General features: G+C 50.6%; 1 protein-coding gene across 1 annotated transcript in view; it reads left to right on the forward strand.

Moving 5' to 3' along the window:
- Positions 1-3,551: 3,551 nt before the first annotated feature.
- Positions 3,552-17,048, forward strand: part of MYO18B (myosin XVIIIB) — a 186,471-nt gene continuing 172,974 nt past the window's right edge. Inside the window, exons 1-8 of the mRNA XM_065417569.1 lie at positions 3,552-3,588; positions 5,488-5,645; positions 8,797-9,498; positions 10,036-10,102; positions 11,589-11,701; positions 12,461-12,637; positions 13,863-14,061; positions 16,649-16,791. Coding sequence (XP_065273641.1) covers positions 3,552-3,588; positions 5,488-5,645; positions 8,797-9,498; positions 10,036-10,102; positions 11,589-11,701; positions 12,461-12,637; positions 13,863-14,061; positions 16,649-16,791 — 1,596 coding nt within the window. The remainder of the gene's footprint in view (positions 3,589-5,487; positions 5,646-8,796; positions 9,499-10,035; positions 10,103-11,588; positions 11,702-12,460; positions 12,638-13,862; positions 14,062-16,648; positions 16,792-17,048) is intronic.

Consider the following 17,048-nt stretch of genomic DNA (forward strand, 5'->3'; position numbering starts at 1 on the left):
TGTGTTGGGAAAATCAAAACAGTTTGATTCAGGTCAGCTGGTGGCTCTGGATGTGCCATCCCAGCGCTGGTGGTGCCTTTTGGACAGGGCAGCTGGGGGCCAGAGCTGGGTGAAAGGCAGCTCCTGGGTTTAGAAGAAGTAACTCCATTGCAGCGTTTCTGTTGCTTCATTGGACCCTGGAATAAAATGGGGAACTTTTCTGTATCAGAAATATCTGCAACCCCCACCCCAAATATTAGCATGCTTTGGATGTGGCATTGCCTCCCTCAGAAGCCACTTCCTGCCCCCCCTCCCCCATGTGTGTGTTTGTCTCTTGGGGGCAAAAAAGGTGGGAGAAACCCACATTTCTGGAACTGTGTTTTTCTTCTGAAAGTTGATCACCCGGCAAAAACCTGGCCCTTAAGGCAGTGCTGGTGTCACTCGTGTCAGCGTTGGCTGATAGGTTCAAGGTTCCTCCCTGAAATCTCTCTGCCAGGCCAAATGCCAGAGGGAGGAGAATAAAAAAATAGCCTAGGATGCAGATCTGTAAGTGGGTTCCTAGCAGTTGATGTGGTTAGAGAGAATGGGACTTAAAACAGCTGAGTGGTCAAAGTGGAATTCATAAGCATTTTGCAGCTGGTGTAAGTGGTTAGAACAGGTGTCTGGGGGCCTGGACTCCTGGGCTCCGGTCCCAGTTCTGCCACTGACTCACTGGGGCCCGGGGGCAGGTGACTCACCCTGCTCTACCGCACTTTCCTCAGCTGTGGAAGGTGGCAAATAATCACGAGTGCTTCACCGCCAAGGTATGTTGTGAGGCTTAATTCACGTATCCTTGGAGAGCCTCAGGTAAGAGGGGTCGTGAAGACGCAGAGAGTTACTTTGGTTTGCTCTATGGAGAGGCTGTCTGATACAAGGGAAAAATTCTGTGCGTGCACGTGTCTGAGCATTTGTACGAACGCGTCCATTGGATTCTGCTTTCATACGGACAAACTCTTCTGGAAAAGTCTCTCTGAGCCAAGCAGGAATTTCACCTGCACCTGGGATTCCCTAGGGTCTCTCCAGTGCATTCATTGAGGCCAACGCATGGGAGATGCTACTGCATTGATTCGTCAGTGCCTCTGTGCCCACCCTGGAGTGTAAAACCAAGGCGGTGGAGGGTGGCGTGTGGGATGTTAGTGCATGTTTGGGATGGGGCTTTCCCTTTTACAGAACTAGAAAGGAAACCCATTCCTTGAGCCGTTTGAAAGCAGCCCTGGAGAGAACCCTGCATTGACAGTGTCATAGTCCTAGACTAGGAGTGGCCAACCTGAGCTTGAGAAGGAGCCAGAATTTATCAATGTACATTGCCAAAGAGTCACAGTAATACGTCAGCAGCCCCCCATCAGCTCCCCACCCCTGCTTCCAGCGCCTCCTGCCCACCGGCAGCCCCGCCAATCAGCGCCTCCCCCTCCCTCCACACACCTCCTGATCAGCTGTTTCGTGGCGTGCAGGAGGTTCTGGGCGGGAGGGGGAGGAGCGAGGGCACGGCAGGCTCAGGGGAGGGGGTGGGAAGGGGAGGAGTGGGGGCAGGGCTTGTGGCAGAGCCAGGGGTTGAGCAGTGAGTCCCCCCCGCCCCCCAGCACATTGGAAAGTTGGCGTCTGTAGCTCCAGCCCTGGAGTCGGTGCCTGTCCAAGGAGCCGCATATTAACTTCTGAAGAGCCGCATGTGGCTCCGGAGCCACAGGTTGTCCCCCTCCCCCCGTCCCAGAGTGAGGCCTTTGAGATAGAAAGTCCCCGTCTGAATCCCTCCAGCATGAAGGACTCCACACTGCAGTGCTTTCGTCAGATCCACATCATAATTGCCAGACTGGATCAAAGACACTGTCCAGTTAGCTCAGTGTCCTGCCCTGACTGTGCCCAGACCCAGCTGCCTCTAAGGAAGGTGTAGGAAACCTGCAGTCGCCGATGTGGCATTATCTGCTCCCCCATCCCCCGCACTAGATTTCATCCAGGTGTCTGATCGTTAGAGGTTGCCCTGAGCCCTGAAGCAGCAGATTTATTGTCCCTGCCAAATTGCTAATGTTAGTTAAATAACTCTGCATAGTCTTGATTTTAACAGAAATGCCCAGTCCCTTTTTGAACCTTATTGACTTCTTGCCCTGAACAGTGTCATGTGGCAGTGAGTTCCACCGCTTAGTTACACATTGTGTGGGAAAGGAATTTCCTTCTATCGGTTTTGAATTTTAATTTCACTGCCTGTCCCCTTGCTCGTGTGTTATGAGGCAGGGAGAACAGATGCTGCTGATCTCTCTTCTATGGACCAGTCAATATTTATAGACTTTTGTCATGTCCCCTCTTCTCCATCTTCTCTCTAAGTAACAGTGGTTTCAGTGTCTCTTCAGAGAGTTTTTCCAGGTTCTCCCCCCCCCAAACCCACTCCATTTCTGCCATGTCCTTTGTGAGCTGGGCTGCCCACCCAGAGGGGGCCACCCCATTGGCTAATATCTCTCTCTCATGCCCGTCACCCAAATCGGGGTATGGGCCGCCAACCACAGATCTCCAGAGTCCTTTATCCTGGGCCATTTGCTCTAGCTGGTTCCAGGTATAGCCCATTTTTCTTGACTCATACATGGTCCTCACGTTCCATGTACCGATGGTAATCCTCCTGGTTGCAAGAAGGGTAATCGGCTTAGTGGCTTCCTCACGACTTTCACCACCCAGCATCATGCGTCTTCGAGTTGAAGACCCTTCTTTTTCCAGGCTAAAAGTCTCTGTTATCTCTATTGTTGGCGTTTCTGTAGCAAGTTGATTTTTTACGGGGTGGAGTTGCTAGCCCCACGCCCAACCCTCCTCCTTTATCCTGACTTGGGACAGGCAGATGGCCCCAAAGGACCTCTCTGGTGGAGTTATTGGCTAATATAATATTGGTATAATGTTCTCCATATCATTCACCGCCCTGTTCCCTGGGCCTCCTCCACCTCGTTAGCGTGTTAGCCATAGCTGCACACTGAGCACAGGCCAGCTCCCTTCCCTGGTTGACATGGTTAATTTAGACCCTGTGAGGGGAATGAGAAGTTTGAAGTTTTCCCTCCCACGTGCATTGCTTTGCTATTGTTGACAGTGAAGTTCCTTTGCCGTTGTGTTGCCCGTAGAGTTCCTCACAGCCCTCTCTGGCCCTGATTAACCTCGGGAACTTTGTGTCATCTGCCTGAGTCCTCTACACCCACGGCAGGGTTAGTAGCTGCCTCTGATTTGAACTGACAGTGCACGGACTTTCCAGGGACTGCCACTCCCCCGGATCTCCGGAGCGGCATCGCTGGTTGCCAGGCTATTTACCTCCAGCTAGGAGGGGCCTGCTCAGCCCGCTGGGTCGGACCCCGTGTGGAGGGTGAGATGGGGCAGAGCAGCTTGTGTGTTTCATACATCTCTCGCTCATGGACTAATGACATCTTTGTTTTTTCTCTCCTCCCGCCCTCCTATGTGTGTGTCTCTGGTCCGCGGCCCAGGTCGATGTGTCATTTGTCTCCATAAAGCATCATTCCTTGTATCACATCCGAAGCTCTCCAGCCCTCAGGCACTGTCACAGCAGAAGCATGGCCATCTCATCACGCCTTGCACTGTGGGAGCAAAAGGAAAGTGACGACACTTGTGCTGCTGCGGGGGCAGGGTTCCCTCTGGCACCCACTGAACGTGGCATGTCTCTCCTGGGTGCGGGGCCTCGGGCACTTAGAGGGAGCAGATCATTGGAAGGAGCTAAGGGTTCCCAATCGCACAGTAGCAACGCTTCCAGCAGGGGGCAAGGAGCATGCCCGGCTTTAACCATTTGCTAGCCAGCATGATCCATTCCTTTGGTTTCACTTTACCCATTAGATTTGGCTTCTCATAGTCAATGGCTCGCTTGTCGCCCCCTGTGCATGTCCTGCTGCCTTCCACAAATGCCTTTTGTGAGCATTCTAGCTCCTAGCACATAGGGGGCCATTTGTGTGTTGTGTTTTGTGTTGTGAGCTCTTTCTCTACTGCCTTGGGAGCAGACGGCTCCTGCCAGTAAATTCCAGGTAGAAGAAGAGAGTTAACATATGCTTGAAAAGTAGAATAACTATCCTCACCTGAGGTTAAAGCCATGTGCAGGTGTGTGTGAGAGGACACCATGGGTCTGAAGTGCCAGTCTTCTTTCGGACACAAGTAAGAAGGTTGAAAGGCCCTAAACTGTCCGAGCTTTCCCTGCTTTCCAAGGTTTGAAAATGAGAATGTTCCTGTGCCTCTTTGCAACAGCCACGTCCTTTGCGATGTGCGTGGGGCCAGATCCCAAGCCCATTGAGGGCAGTGCAAGTCTTTCCATTGACTTCAGTCAGCTTTGGAAGAGGCCCTTAAACATGTCCACCCTTGTAAGAGGAGGAGAGGACAATGGTTTATGGAGGCCTAGATCTGCTTCTGCAAGCTGTCCTTGGGGCTGCTTTGCCAGGGGACGCTAGACCACTATAGAGCCGGTACTAGGCATAAACAGACGAAGCAATTGCTTAGGGCCCCAAGCAGCTCAAGGGGCCCCCCATTAATTATTAGTATGTGCTGTGTGTGTGGGGAGGGACCCCAAAATATTCCAGTTTAAAGCCCCCCCCCCATGGGCTTGCACCGGCACTTGTAAAGATGCTGGATATGTATCCTCAGAAGGTTGGACTGCTTCTGCCTGCATACAGGGGGACAGATGAAAACTCATCCAGCACTTCTTTGTGTCCCGCTAAATAGCTAGTGGCTTTTAATCAACTGAAGGTAAAAAAACCCAGCTGCACATCTTGTTCAGCACAAGTGGGGAAATGTGTAGGAAACGTCTGAAATGTTTGTAAGCAAAGGAGGGAGAGCTAGTTAATGGGGCGATGGCTAGGCTAGATGGCCCCAAATTAGACCACTCCGGCAAAGTCCCCAATGATTTTCAGAGGTGCAAGGGGGAGTTGCATTGGGGGATGTCATCTAACTGCCCTTGGTCCTTTGGAAATCTCCCCTGCAGTTCTATGTGGGGTATTTCCCTTAAATTTGTTTAGTTTTTTTTTTTTTGAAAGAAATTGATGCTGCTAGTTTGGTCTTCATGAGTGACCCTACGACAACAGCCGTGTGCTCATAGGCAACCCCACAACAACCCAGCAGGTGCAACCCCAAGACTCTCAAGCAACCCTACAATAACAAACCAGCATGCAAGTACCTGTAGTAGATGCAGCCCTGGGGAGGGAATAAATTCAGCAAGGGGAGGGTCCAGTTCCAGATCGTGAGTGGTGGTGGTATGATGAGCGACGAGAGCGTCTGATTGTTGGAAAGAGCTCTGCAAGCCCCCTGCCACGTCTCTCTCACTTTGCTACTCCCGTGTGATGCTATAGCAGAGTACGGGACTTGGCCTGTCATACATGAGCTTGGTTGAGTCATGTATGCCGACTAACTGCTCTTCGAGGGGTTTGTGATGCTGTCTGAGCCCGAAGAGCAGACCTTTGCCAGGGCCCACGAGGCGTGCCATTGAATAATGTAGCCTCTGCTTGTGCAAACAGATCAGGGAAGAGGACCGGAGTCCGCCCCCTTCCTCACCACCTCCGCTTTTCTCAGTGATTCCTGGGGGGTTCATCAAACAGCTTGTTCGGGAAACAGAGAAAGAATCCAAGGTAGCTAAACGGAAAGAGAAAGGCACCTTGAACTCCAAAGAAGACGTAAGTACCAAACAAATTGTGCCCTGTGTTCAGTATCCTGGGGGTCAATTGTCGGTGTAACCTCCACCATCACATGTGCATGGCATGGCCCCCTCAGTTTGCTGGGCCAGAGGATACCAGACTACTACAACTGCCAGTTAGAGGAGTTGCTCCTTTAGCTCAATTAGTAATGGCTGGTGCTTTTAGTGCTGGATGTCCCAGGTTCATCCCCCACTGAGAAGCTGACAGGGCCCCAGTATCTGTGCATCTGGGATAATGAGTACATCCTGAAAATGCCCCTGTGCTGGAAAGGCAGAATGTTGTTGTCCATGACATTACGAGTGCTAAGATTTGGGTTTAGTGAGGGCTGCCGGGAGCAAAAGGGGAGAAGCCGCTAGTTTTACTCTTGTTTGCACAATTGTGCTTCTAACAGATCAAAAGTGCTAGAGCCTCACTGCAGAGGCACCTTTCCCTGGATGAAAACACTGGCAATGAATCTCGCTAACAGAGCTAATTGTTAATAGACAATAATATCAAAGTGGTGGGTAAGCTTGCAAGGCTCCTCAAAGGAGGTTTGTAGTTGGTCCATGAGTAGGCTGACCAGACAGCAACTGTGAAAAAACAGGACAGGGGGTGGGGGGTAATAAGCGCCTATATAAGAAAAAGTCCCCAAAAACGGGACTGTCCCTTTAAAAACAGGACATCTGGTCACCCTATCCATGAGCAATGCCAAACCCAAAGTCCCCAGTGTCTTTCTACAACAGCTGCTGTCACTGGAGTTTTTGGTGCTAGCTGCAAAGTTTTTCACGTGAGATGCAGGAATCAGAATCAGGGCAGTGTCTTCAAATGGGTAATAAATGGAGACGTTGGAGAGGGTTGAGAGAAGAGCCAAAAAATAATTAAAGGGTTGGAAAACATGCCATACAGTGATCCATTGAGCTCCTTAAGTCTATGTAGCTTAACAAAGAGAAGGTTAAGGGTGATCACAGTCTGTAAGTACCTACGTGGAGAACAGGAATTTGCTAAAGGGCTCTTCAGTCTAGCAGACAAAGGTTTAACAAGATTAAATGGTTGGAAGTTGAAGCCAGACAAATTCAGACTGGGAATTAAGTACTGTACACGTTTTTTACAGTGAGGGTAATTAACCACTGGAACATTTACCGAGGGCCATGATGGATTCTGCATCACTGGTAGATTTTAAAGCAGGATTGGTGTGTTTCTGAAAGTTCTGATCTGTTTCAGTGGAATCCTGAGGCCTGGGCTATGCAGGAGGTCAGACTAGAGGATCACAGTGATCCCTTCTGGCCTTACAATCTATGAATCTAATCAAAGCTATTTGGGCTGGGGAGTCTGTGGGAGCCAAATGCTGGCCTGACTTACACTCTTTCCAGCCTTGGGACCTGCCCCAGGAGGTCCGACTTGCCGTTCAGACCAGTTGCCTTGATCCCAGCTAGATTCCCAGGGTCCTGAGCAGCCGCGACTGTGGGAAAGGATCAGCCCCATTGATAAAACCGCCCTCCAGAGCCGAAGCAATCGCTGCCGTTTCTAGTGTGCAAAGCGATCTGTTTGTACAGGTGCTCTGGCGGCAGGGCCAGAGCAGGTCAGTCAGAAGGCAGCCAGGGGACGTGTGCACTGGAGGCAGCACTTCAAATGATGTTACCAAGGGGAGGTTCCTCGGGAAGATGCCAGGTGGCCTGTGGTCACCGGAAGGCCGTGCTGTCCTGGAATTTCCCTTGAAGTTTCTGGACTGCCTGGCTCCGGGTTGGAGTTTGCTGGGTAGCAATGAAAACAGGGAGTTAGTCCCAGCGAATGCCAGCACGCTCCGTGGGCAGAGACTGAGCACCACTAACGTATATCTGAGGCACGTGTGGCTTTGCTAGTGCAATTAGCCACCCTAGACACACTTAACAGCCAGTCTAGAAATTAGGCAAAGTGAAAAATTCTCTGTGGTGCACGTTGAGCCTCCTGATCCCTTGGTCACTGCCCAAAACGAAAGGTTCAAAGGCATGACTAGCTGGCGAGGGAAGCGCAGAGTCTGTTCCATGGCAGTTCCATCCCCGAGCCAACAGACCTTCTCCGGGGGAAGAATTCTGTCTTCCCCAGCTAGATCCGGTGCCAAAGGGTAGTGGATAGATAGGGCCAGGTGACAATGCCTTCCTCACCCGGCTGTCGTTAATTCCCTCGCTATCGCCTCCACTGCCTGAGTCATGGACACGCAGAGCGATGGGTGGAGGACTGGAGCTAGACCTTGCAGCTCAGTGTAGGCATCTAAACTGGACATGCTCACAGGGAGCGCTTGGAAGGAGAAACAGACCCCTCTCTCACGCTGTGTGCAGCCGGGGATGCGACTGGCCTCTCTGCAGAGGGCAGCTCAAGGCCTCTGTGCTAGTTAAGCCCCAGGGGTTTGGGCTCCAACTCACACATTCGAGTTAAAGCAAGCACTGTGTGCGTCCCTGGGTCAGGGCAAGAGCCCTAGGTGTCCAGTTCTGCCAGGCATTCAGCATGCTCAGCTCCACCAGAGATGCTGGCACCAGGGCTGGACGAAAACTGTCCACCAGCTCTGCTCGGCACCTTGCAGGATTAGGCCCTGGGTAACATTGTCAGAAGGGCCAGGTTTTCACAGGTATTTGGCACCTGAAGGAGTAGATGGGCGTCATGTGGGATTTTCCAAAGCACCTGGCACCTAACTTCAAAGTGAAATCAATAGGAGTCAGTAGTCGGGGGGGCTTTTCCAAATCCCATGAGCTGCCCCTCTGCTCATTTAGGCACCTAAATAACTTTGGAAATCTGGCCCTAGGTCCCACTGAATTAAAGTCCTAGGAGCCCACATCACTGCTGAAAATGGGACATAAGGACATAGCTGCTTGTGCATATTGCTGTTCCTGCAATTTGTGACCTGGCCCTGCCATTTATCCCTATAAATTGGAAGCTGCTTTTAGTTGCTCCAAGTCTCTCTAAAATCAAACCCTCCTCGACCCCCTGTTGAGGAGAGCAACTCACCAACCCCCCTGTAGCTCTGTGCCTGAGATGAGTCTGGGTCTAAGTTTCTGCAGAGACCCTGGTGCCTGTTGGCTGCCAAATCCAGGCTGATGAATTCACCAAGTGAGCTGTTCCTCTGGCGTCACCAGGCTTAATGCTAACAGGCTCAGCTTCATCTTGATTTTGTTTCTAGCCTCCTGGGAAGCACGACAACAATCATGAGCAGCAGTTTGTGATAAAGGATGAGAACATCCTTGAAGTAGGAGGAGAAATGGCAAGTGAAGGGCAACTGCTGCAGAACGGCCTGAACGGAGAGCAGCACGAAGGGGAAGTGACAGCGGAAGTTGCACCGAGAAAGCCTCTTCCCTTCAAGAGAATCGTGAAGAGGAGCAACATCGTGAAAGCCACCTCCCCGGCACCTGAAAAGGCAGCAGCCACTCCCAAACCAGGGGAGACGATCCCACCAGATGAGTCCAAGGTTGCCAAACCTCCATGTCCTGAGCAGAGCTCTAAGGAACAAAGTAAAGGGGAAAATGCCCCTGCTGGTGCTCCAACAACTGGTAAGGATTTTCAGCGCCACCGTGAAGATCCTGCAAAGGAGGGCGACGCACTGAGGAGAAAACGTCCTGAAAGTTCAGGGAAAGAGAAGGTGGTAACGAAGAAGCAGCGGGAGCCCCAAATCAAGGCTGAAATCAAGAAGGGGCAAGGGGAGATTAAGGAGAAGCCAGGGAAAATCAAGGAAGAACCAGTGGAAATCAAGGAGGAACAAGGGGAGGTCAAGAAGAAGCCAGGAGAAATCGAGGAGGAACCAGTGGAAATCAAGGAGGAACCAGTGGAAAATAAGAAGGACCCTGGAGAAATCAAGGAGCCAGGGGAAAGCACAGACTCAGACAAGGTGATTTTGTGCCCTGTCCACATGTCCTGCTGTTCAGCTAGAATATGGCGTATAGAGTCCTTCCCTATGGAGTTAGAGTAAAAACCCCTTTGATACAGGAGAACTGAAACAAAATAGAAGCTGTTTAAGGTCCCAGATCAGAAGACTTGGTGTGTTATGTAGACTTAAAAGTGACAAGTTGATTAGAATGCATGCAGACGTTAAAATGTGTAAGAATGTGTTTAGTGTTTAAATTTCATGAAAACCAGGTGGGATGTTGCATGCATTGTTTTCATGTATCTGTACCCAGTTATAATGTAATAGCAAACATTTGCATTCTCTATACCCCTGTAACTAAGTAACCCAGCAAACGGGAAAGAAGCCTCGTGTAATGCAAATGAAGATCTTTAACAGGAAAGTGCTAATTCCTGTGGCTGGAAAGCAAATGGTCATTGTGTGTGAGATCAAAGGTCAAAGACTTTGTTAAAAGATCAGATTAGAACTGCCTCTGCTTCACTGTCTCCTGCTGCAGGAACCTGACTCTCTTTTTGTCTCCAGGTTCATGCCGACGTGTGGTATGAAACAGAGAAAGTTTGGCTTGTCCAGAAAGATGGATTTACTCTCGGTAACTTTCATTTTCTCCATCTGCACTCTGATACCTAAGCTGAGTAACTTGCTTTGGTGTTGTTTGGAAGGGAGATAAACCCTCCAGCTTTGGATGCACCACTGGGGGCTAGGAGGAACCCTCCTGGGGAAGCTAATCCCATCACTACAGACTACAGGACTTCTTCCTCTGAAGCAACTGGCACTGGCCACCCCTGCAGCCAGGGTGCTGGACTGGGTGGATCTCAGGTCCTATCCAGTCTGGCTATCCCTGTGTGGCCATTGCTGAGCTCAGACAGGAGAGGAGCCTCTTCTAAGAGCTGTGACCTCCTCCTAGTCTGGCAGTTACAACAGCCGGGGAGTGGGGCTCTTTGGTATTGTTCCGGGCTCCATCAGGACTCACTGTGTGGCTTGGCCAAGTCCTGCCTGGCCTGGTCTCTAAAGTGCCAAATGCCTGCAGCTTGCATGGCCCCAGAAGGATTAGTGGGAGCTCAGCCTGTCCAGAGATTCATCCATTAGGTTTGGATGACTTGCTTCTCCTGATCTGTGAAATGGGTTGAATCTTGTCTGGCTTTCTCACGGGCAGGAGAGTGTGAAATGGGATTATTGTGTGTAAAGGGCTGTGCAAGGTGCAAGTGCCACTAAGCCTCCAGATGCTAGTGGGGAGAGAGGCAAAATATCACCCTTGAAGTACAATAGCAAACCTAATACCTGACGGGATCTCTTTCCTGTTGGTCGCTCTCACTGAAGGCATACAAACATTGGAGCCCACATTGCCCTCCCCTGTAACGTTCTTCCAGTACAGGCAGCATTTCGTATTCTTTAAGGTATTTCCCATGATGCTTTTCTGTGCACACTGTTGTTAACTCTCAGAGTTGGTTTTATAAACCAGTCTGAATCTCTCGTTTATCCTGTGGCCCCTTTCCCTCGCTCTGGCAGTACGTGTACATAATGGGAACTGTGACTCACGTCTCCTCTGCAAGTGGAGGTGCGAATGCAACGGGGGTAGACTTATCTGTGCTAACGTGAATCTAGTTAGCATGGGTGACAATAGTGGTGCTGAACTGTCAGAACAGGCTTCAGCCTGGACTAGCAACTGGAGTACAAGCCAGCCGGGACCCTTAGTACGTACTCTGGTGCTATCCTGTGCTGAAGCCTGTTCTGCCACATCTCTCTACACTGTTACCCGTGCTGGCTAGATTAAATGTGCATGCCTCCCTGTGCTGCCCTCAGACCTACACTTGCAGTGGAGACAGAGCCCTTCGGGCTACGCGCACTATAGGGGTGTGAGTTGTAAAGCCACTACAGCATTGTGCACTGCTTGGACTGTGTAGACCTTGCTGGTGCGCACGAGAAGTTCCCTAGTGTACAGTGCTGGGGCGAGATCGGAATTGGCCCCTCTGTAGTTCTCTGAACGAGAACCACACCTTGTGCAGGCCTGTTCAGCTACCTCTGTAATTAGCTGCCCCTTATTTAGGAAAGAGCTCATCTTTGGGCTTCTCTTGCAGCTACCGTGCTGAAGCCGGATGTGGGGACCCCGGAGCTGCCAGTTGGGAGGGTGAGGATTCGCTTAGAAGCTGACAACACTGTCACTGAGGTGGACGAGGAGGATATTCACTGGGTGAGTACCCAGAAATAAAACCCCACAGATGCTGTCAAACCTGCCTGGAAAGCCTCTTCCTCCATCCCAGCCGAAATGGTCTCTCTGCCCCAAGGCAAACCTCTCTGCTCCTGCGAGGTGGGGGCAGCTCTGCTGAAGTCAATGGAGCTGTGCCAGCTTATGCTGATAAACGCGGGCCCCCATCCCTACTGGATGTCCTGTCTGATGGCTGGAGATTCTCCTGGTGGTTGAGACTTTTTGGCTGTTTGGTAATTGACTCTCCGTTGCGATTGGCTGCAGTGCTTGGAAGCTGTTGTACACCAGGCTGCAGTTTGCAATAGCAGAGCTGGAGTATTGCTCTGGCTGCCACATGGCTCTGTTCATGGACCTACTTTGCAAGACACTACCGAGCGCGACAATGTTTTTGGTTCCTGCTCACAGTTAATTGTACTCAACCCTATTAAAATGTGAGCTCTTGGGGAAGGGACTGTGGCCTCCGATTGGTCTGGAAAGTGTCTAGCACATTTTGGGTGGTATGTCCGTATACATATACATTTAGCAGCACCAAAACTGACCACTTCTCTGCCCCAGGGAGTCACATCTTGTGAGGTCTCTAACTGGGCACCCTCCCCCCATGCCAAGGGTGATCACAGGAAACTCCCGATTGAGCTGGAGAAATGTTAGGTTTCCCAGGTTATCAGCTGTGTGCTGCAAGAATGAAATGAGTCTCTCCAGCACAGCCGGGCCCTCAAGCGGCTTCTCGTGCATTATTTTTTGTAGACCAATCCCTCCAAACTGGATGACACGGAAGATCTTGCTGCACTTCTCAGTCTGAATGAATCGAGTGTCATTAACACACTCCAGCACCGGTACCAGTCCCAGCTCTGCAACACTTATGCAGGGCCCTGCCTGATTGCACTCAAGCCTAGCTGGGCCACTACTAACTACTCAGGAAAGGTAAGTGGTGGGCGTGACCCGTCTCATGCAGAGGCTACATGATGGTGTGATGTGGTAGACGGGTTCCCTGGCTTGGATTTGGGATGGCTGCAAATCCCACACCATTGAGTGCTCTGTTTATGCCACGTATTTCACAGGGAAGCTATTTTAGAAGCACTTTAGTGGGTTTTATTTGTTTAGTTTGGAAAGTGATCTTCAGTGAATATCCTGGTTCCCTAGGACACTTTCCTAGGAGAATTCCTTGGTTTCCATCAGTGTCCAATAGGTGGTGCTCCAGAACCATCATAGCCACAGAGAGGGGGCTGGGAAGCAGAGTGTGAGGGAACTGTGCCCAGCTCCTATCTGAGGAAGCAGGACTGGAGCTCCTGTATCGGCGGAAAACGACACACAGGGCTCCATTTTCTCATCAGTACACGTGGGATTTACCAACCTGAGCATCCTCACTCCTTGTGGTGGGATCAGAACCTGGGTCTTTCGGTATGGCCGGGCAGAGCAAACTGAGGGGGGTGAGACGTGTCCGTAATGAAATGCAAAGCAGTACGAAAAATCAAGGGGGGAGGTTGCCTGGCATCAGGCACGTGAAACTAAGCCCAATTCACATGAACTTTTCAAACAAAAGCGGACCCATTTCGAAGCAAAAGCTGAGTGAAGCGGGCCTTTCTCTTTCACCCTTTTGAATGCAAGGGGAGAAGGTTATTCTCATTAGAAGTGTGTGCTTGCCTGCTTTGAGTGAGAAAAGAGATGTTTTGCTAGAATTGCAAAGAAAGCGATGTATTTTGGAGAGGTGTGCACTGAAAACGGAGAGGAAATTCTGCAAAACAGGAATTGAGTTTCCCAGAGCTTTAGGAAACTGGGCCAGTGGGTGACATGAAGGGGCAGAGAGGGGAGGAATCCCGTTAAAGGCACAGCTGTTCATTAACAGATGGGCTCGTTAACAGCGGGCTCTCTCTGCTTGCATGCTCCTATCCTGTGATCTGGAACTGTCCGTCCCTCCAGTGCGAGCGTCAGCCAGGCTCAAGGCGATGGGAGGGCACTTCAGGGAAGGAGCGGTGGAAGGGCCTGCTGCAGGGAAGCCCAGTGAGGTTACAAAGCACAGCCTGAATGGAAACAGACAGGCTTGACGTGAAAACCTTCAAAGTCTTTCATGTCTGAGAACCCCACCGGGCGACTCCGTGTTAAGCGAGATCATTAGAGCAGCTCCTTCACGTGGCCCTTCTGTCTCTAGGTGTTCAAAGGGAAGCGAGACAACATGCCCCCTCACATCTGCTCCGTGGCACAGAGCGCCTACTGGAGCCTGCTCATGCACCGGCAGGACCAGGCAATTGTGCCCTTGGGGAGAAGCGGTGCCGGGAAAACAACCTGCTGCCAGAGCGCTCTGGAATACCTGGTGGGCGCCGCCCGCAGCGTGGACAACAGAGTCTCAGGTACTGCCAGCGGGTGGCTATGTCTGCACGTTATTGTTCTGGGTATTGCAGTTGCACGGAGGGAGCCCACTGATGGACCAAGACTCCACTGTTCTAGGCACTGTACAAACACAGAACAAAGAGACAGTCCCTGCCCCAAACAGCTTCCAATCCAAGTATAAGTGAAGAGACAACTGGTGGAGACAGACAAATGGCTGGGGGAGAACAATGAGACGCTACTCCTCTGCACTCATGCTCCCCTTCTGTCTGTCTGTCTGTTGTGTCTTGTCCGATACTTACATTGGCCACTTACAGAATTGGTCTGAAACCAAGATGAACTTCAATAAAGACAAGTGCAAAGTACTTCACTTAGGAAATGCACAGTTACAAAATGGGGAATTACTAGCTAGAGGGCAGCACTGCTGAAAAGGCTCTGGGCTCTGGATATGCGTCAGCAATGTGCTGCAGCTGTGAAAAAGGCGAATATAATTCTGGGGTGTATTAGCAGGAGTATTGTATGTAAGACAGAGGAGGTAATTGTCCCACTCTGCTCGGCACTGGTGAGGCCTCAGCTGGAGTACTGTGTCCAGTTCTGGGTGCCGCACTTTAGGAAAGATTTGGACAAATTGGAGAGAGTTCAGAGGAGAGCAACAAAAATGATATGAGGTTTAGAAACCCTGACTTAGGAGGGAAGGCTGGGTGAGTGGTACCTCAGAACAGTCTTGACATATGTTAAGGGCTGTTATACAGAGGAGGGTGATCAATTGTTCTCCCTGTCCACTGAAGGTAGGACAAGAAGTCATGGGCTTAAGCTGCAGCAAGGGAGACTGAAGTTAGCTAGTAGAAAAACGTTCTAGCTGTAAAGTAGTTAAGCTCTGGAACAGGCTTCTATAGGAGGCTGTGGAATTCCCATCACTGGAGGTTTTTTAAGACCAGGTTGGACAAACCCCTACCAGGGATGGTCTATTTACTTGATCCTGCCTCAATGCCAGGGCCTGGACCTGGTGAGCTCTGAGGGCCCTTTCAGCCCGACATTTCTACATTTCTGTGTAAGCAGTTGGGGGCAGGGGCCTCTCCTTGTCCTGTGTTTCTACAGTGCTTAGCATCGTGGGGCCTGGTCTCTAACTGGGGCTGCTGGGGGCTGCCATAATACAGATCATTACAATTAATTTTAGTCTGGCTCAGCACTGCAAGCAGCGGGCTCAGCATACTGCGAGAGTGAGTAGGGGCCAGTTTTATGAATTTACCGAGGTGTTGATGAGATTTGTTTAAAGCCGAAATCTAACAAACTATATTTTCCAACTGGATAAATGTGATAGCCACTATTTGAATGGAATTTAATAAGGATAATTCCTTTGTATTGAGTCCAGGGAGCAGTAGCTCATTAGTGTTAATCCTAGGTTCTTTTTCAGGTCTACTTTTACCTTGGACAGTATTTCCCAGATCAGGACACTTAGTTATTCTGAACCAATCACCAAGTTTATTACTTCAGTAACAACCACACTGGTCTGTAAACGCCAAGGTTTTGTAGACTTCAGGGCAGAGGAGTGTGTCAAGGAAGGATATGAAGGAGGTGGCTTTGTGTGGATGTTTATGGGGAACTTCTCCCATGTGTGCACAGAACTGATCACAGATAGGAATGAAAAGGGCCGGACTGTCCTCTCCAGTTATGTGAGTGGAATCCCACAACCTTTGTGTTCCTGTTCCTGCTAAGTCCTAGCCCCATTCTGACTAGCAGAAGTTCTCTTGTAGCTCAGGTGGTAGGAGTCCATGAGATTCTGGGTGCTTTCCTGGCTGTTGACGGTAAAGTCCATGCAGCTGCAATGTGATGACTGTGGAATCTGACACTGTGTGGTTGCATTTTATTTTATTTTTGTTGCACAAAGGGGAAAGGAAGAATATGTATCAATTTATCCCTTCTACTTGTGTAATGTGCCTGTCTCAAATGCTCCCGGTGCAGTAACATTTTGGAATGATTTTAGAACTTGCTCCCACACCCCGTTTCCCCAGAGCCTGGGTTTGTTAGGCTTTCCAGCACCTCTTCCCCTCCCTCTGGTAAGGCTGTGGGGGAGGGTGTGGACTGAGAAGTCTCCATTTATGGATAGTCCCTGGTCTACATTTACATTGTATTGTTTGATTGCTGGGGCAGGAGGCCGCAGCCTGGATGGCGCCTACAGATGACTTTTAAAAAAATCTAATAAATTAAACATTTTCTCATCTAGGTTTACACAGGGTTAACTCCCAATGACCTTGCATGCAAAAATGAAGGCCCTCCCAAGGGATAAACAGAATGATGAGCCACAACACACCACTGAGCCAGCGGCCTCCACTGTGTCATCACAGCCTTCCCTGCTAAGAGAGTCTGCGCCATGCGGGCCCATCAGTGCAGGACCCAACCCAGAGATGCCTTAGGAGTTGTGACTTGGAGGAGGGTCTGATTTTCAGTGAAAAACATGAATGCTTTCGGGATAGCAGCAGCCATGTGTAGCTGTCGCACCGGGGCCCAAGGAGATGGAGACCTGGGATTCGAACCGGGGAAGCGTGCAGTGTTGTTACAGCCAGTCACAGAGCTTGTTGCAAACCAAACTGTTTGTGTTGATTTTTGCAGTGGAGAAGATTCAGGCCATGTTCACAATCCTCAAAGCCTTTGGGACAGTGACCACCTGTTACAATGGCGCCTCCACTCGCTTCTCCATGGTCATGTCGCTGGATTTCAACGCCACAGGCCGAATAACAGCCGCTCACCTCCAGGTAACTCTGCATACCCCTGCCACCGCACCCAGGTCAAGTGCTGCACAGTGCCAGCCTCTTCCACTGGCAAGATGGGAGAGCTCAAGTGGCCAGAGGAGACCTACTGCAATTCTTTGGTGCCCTTGTATGCCAGGTGCAGGGTTGGTCCCTCTCTAGCAGCACCACGCAGTAATCCCCATGGTCACACTGCCGTCCAGCACTTGTGGACATGCACAGAGCGTCCTGCTGGGGATGCAAATGGGTGGAGGTTTAGAGGA

Source organism: Emys orbicularis, chromosome 16 (genome assembly GCF_028017835.1).
Source record: "Emys orbicularis isolate rEmyOrb1 chromosome 16, rEmyOrb1.hap1, whole genome shotgun sequence".
Taxonomy (NCBI): domain Eukaryota; kingdom Metazoa; phylum Chordata; order Testudines; family Emydidae; genus Emys; species Emys orbicularis.